This window comes from Monopterus albus, unplaced genomic scaffold (genome assembly GCF_001952655.1).
Source record: "Monopterus albus unplaced genomic scaffold, M_albus_1.0 scaffold665.1, whole genome shotgun sequence".
NCBI lineage: Eukaryota > Metazoa > Chordata > Actinopteri > Synbranchiformes > Synbranchidae > Monopterus > Monopterus albus.
Genome location: NW_018128545.1, coordinates 1 through 3,044, shown reverse-complemented (window position 1 = coordinate 3,044; position 3,044 = coordinate 1). Strand labels below are relative to the sequence as shown.

The 3,044-nt window shown below is 42.0% G+C and overlaps 1 protein-coding gene across 1 annotated transcript in view; it reads right to left on the bottom strand.

Annotated features, from left to right (window-relative positions):
- LOC109953428 (uncharacterized) overlaps positions 1-289 on the bottom strand; it is a 2,846-nt gene extending 2,557 nt beyond the window's left edge. The window contains exon 1 of the mRNA XM_020588919.1: positions 159-289. Coding sequence (XP_020444575.1) covers positions 159-234 — 76 coding nt within the window. The 5' untranslated portion in view covers positions 235-289. The remainder of the gene's footprint in view (positions 1-158) is intronic.
- Between the last annotated feature and the right edge of the window lie 2,755 nt (positions 290-3,044).

Genomic DNA, 3,044 nt, shown 5'->3' with positions numbered 1-3,044 from the left:
TGAGAAAAACCCTTATAGACTCTTTTATAACAAACATTTCAAATGCCAAGATGACATGCACACATCCAGCCTTGACCTATATGCTCTATTCTAACAACAGTGCACAGCAGATAAAAAGAAATTACTCCTAACAGTGAAAGTCTATGAGGTGTACATACTGAGGACGCAGACCCCAAGAAGCAGCACAGCAGCGTATGCGAAGCAGCTCAGGCAACGGAAGCGACCACCAACCATCTCTGTAGGGACAGGAACAGCATCTGTTTCCTCTGCTGATCTATCAAACTCTGCTGCAACAAGTTAGAACAGGAAAAAAGGGTGGTGAGAGTGGGAGGTTACTGTCAAAGCAGAAGCAGCGAGCAGTTTGCTGCGAGATAAAAAGTAAGCAGAACAGGAAGAACTTAACTGTAAATTTTATAAATGAGAGAGAAAAAAGATCAATAAAAGATCTGGTCAGTCATTTTTTAATAATTAGAAAATCATCATACAGTTCTATAAGGTCAATAAAATGTTAATTGCCTGATTTTATTTTCTATAAACTCTGCAAGTCCTCAAGCTCAGAGATCCTACATTTACAGGCTACTGCAGCAACTGCTAGATCTGTAGCACAGACACAGGTATCAAGGGTCCACATCTGATAAGCCTGAGTAGGAGGAAGCCACATCCTCTCATCAGATATTCTTAAATGCTATAATGATTAGTCTTGCGCTGTAGTCACTTTCACAATTCCACACTGTGTAAAAAAGGTGGGTTTGGGTTTGTGGCAAAAAGAGGGCAGGGACTCTGCTGCTCTCACTTTCTATAGAAGGTTTACTCACTATTATTATAGGGCCAGAGAAAAGACTGAGATGAAAAAACCACATGGTTGAGTGGGAAAGGGTGCAGCTATAGTTGTCTAGACGCAGAAGAGAGTGGGAGTATAGGGTCTGACACAAAGGTAGCAAGGTGAAGCTTTGTTCAGTGTCCTGTAGGCCAGAACTTGGACAGAAACTACTGACCCAGGCTGCCTCCCTGGTAGGAAGTGAACAAATCCTCAACTCCTACCTGTTGTACAGGTACCGTCAGAGGCAGGCTAGTGCTGCTGTACCATAGGTATTTGCTAATATCTGATTTATCTGGTTGCAGTGTGGAGCTGCTAAAATTGATACCACTAATATAAAAATTGGTTTGATAGTTTGTAGAAGTTATTTGTAAAGTATTAAGTATAACTAAGGTGGCTATACATAGTTTAGAAAAGATTTAAAGCTCAAATTACTTTGCAAACTTTAGCAATGTAAGCTAAATGGTGTGTGACAATGACTATATGGTGAGGGGGCTCCACAGTAACAACCATAACCTCTGTCACTACTGCAGACTGCATCTGCAGTCGACAGTGGGAGATTGTGGTTTGGCTGGTCTCAAAAACAGGTCTAAGCAACATCCACAATTAAGTGCAGCTTGTGGGTGGTGGGGTAGCGGAGGTGGGGAGTGTTGCCTGCAACACAACTCGACCTTCAATCAGCTTCACGGCATGCTTACAGATAAAACACTGATGTGAAACTTGCAAATGGAAACACAAGCAGTGGTGTTGCTGCCCACCCAAAGAACAGCCGACTACACCGTGTAACACCCTGTACACTTTTCATTTTCAGCCATTTGGCTTTAGGGCTTGCACTGCTGATCTGTCATTTGGTCTGTTGGTCCACTACTTTGGGCCAGAATATAATAAAATATCTTAACTTTTGGATGGAGGGCAGCACGGTGGAGCAGTAGTTAGCGTTGTTGACTCACAGCAAGAAGGCTCAGAGTTCAAGCTTTGTGCTCTCTCTCTGTACTCTGTCTTCTGCCTACAGTCCAAAGACATGCAGCTTGGGTTGACTGGTGACTCTAAATTGCCCATAGGAGTGAGTGTGTAGTTGTCAGTCTTAGTGTTAGCCCTGTGATAGGCTGTGACCTGTCCAGGGTGGACCCTGGCTTTTGCCCAGTGATGACTGGGATCAGCTCCAGCCCCACGGTGACTATGGTCAGGATGAGCAATATAGATAATGGATGGAACTCATAGATGGATTGCAATGAAACAGTGTACAGACATCCACTCACAGCGGAGCCTTTGGCGACTTTGTTAAACCCCTGGAATTTTCTTCTGCCACTGTGAGGACATTTTTCATTTTAAATGAGTTATTGACAATGAATGGTTGTCCTGCCCTAATAGTGGGAAGACCGACTGATAACCATGGTGGCCAACCCGACGTTGGTGATCCCTTGACTTTTCCTCTAGTGCTCAAAATCTAAATCACATTCCACCAACTGCATTTGTATGTCAGTGAAGATGAACTGAAGCAGCTCCGTAACATAGTAAGCTCACATAGTGAATGGGGTATACATGCTAAACATCAACATGTTAGCATGTGGAGCAGAGCTGCTGGCCTGACTACAGACTCCTAGTTTCATTACTACTTACCATTTAAGGCCTATGTATGTCTCTTAAAGGAACTCCAGAAACACAAATATGCAAATCTCCACAAACCAAGGCTAAGTTACAGTAAATATAAAATGGACATGATTCTTTCTAAATATGAAGTCTTTATTCCTCTTACTCAGGAACAGTCTATAAAAATAGACTAGTTGAAGTGATTCATGCAAACTTTCCCCCAGTAAATTGAGTGCGATATCCTCTCTATAGAAACATGTTGATGTAGCGTATTGACTAAACTGGAGGGATTGTTCACTCAGTGCAGGCTATCGTGTTGATCGAAATTAAAGAAGTCGCTTATTTTGAAGTGTTACTTCGTGTGTTGTCACAGAGATAGAATCTAATCAGCCACTTTGTTTTTAAGAACTGATGATATACCGGCCACTGCTGTTCTCCACTCTGTTACTTTTTTTTTTTTTTGCCATTCAAACATTATGGACATTTTTAAAAAGTCCATTTGGACATTCAGGAGGATCAACTGACCAGAACACTTGGTAAAGCCCTGAAGTGTTAACAGTAGCATGCATTTATTTGAAAGGAGAAGTGATACAGTGACACTAAAAATGATGCCGGCCACTGAGTCAGAAAAAAAAAA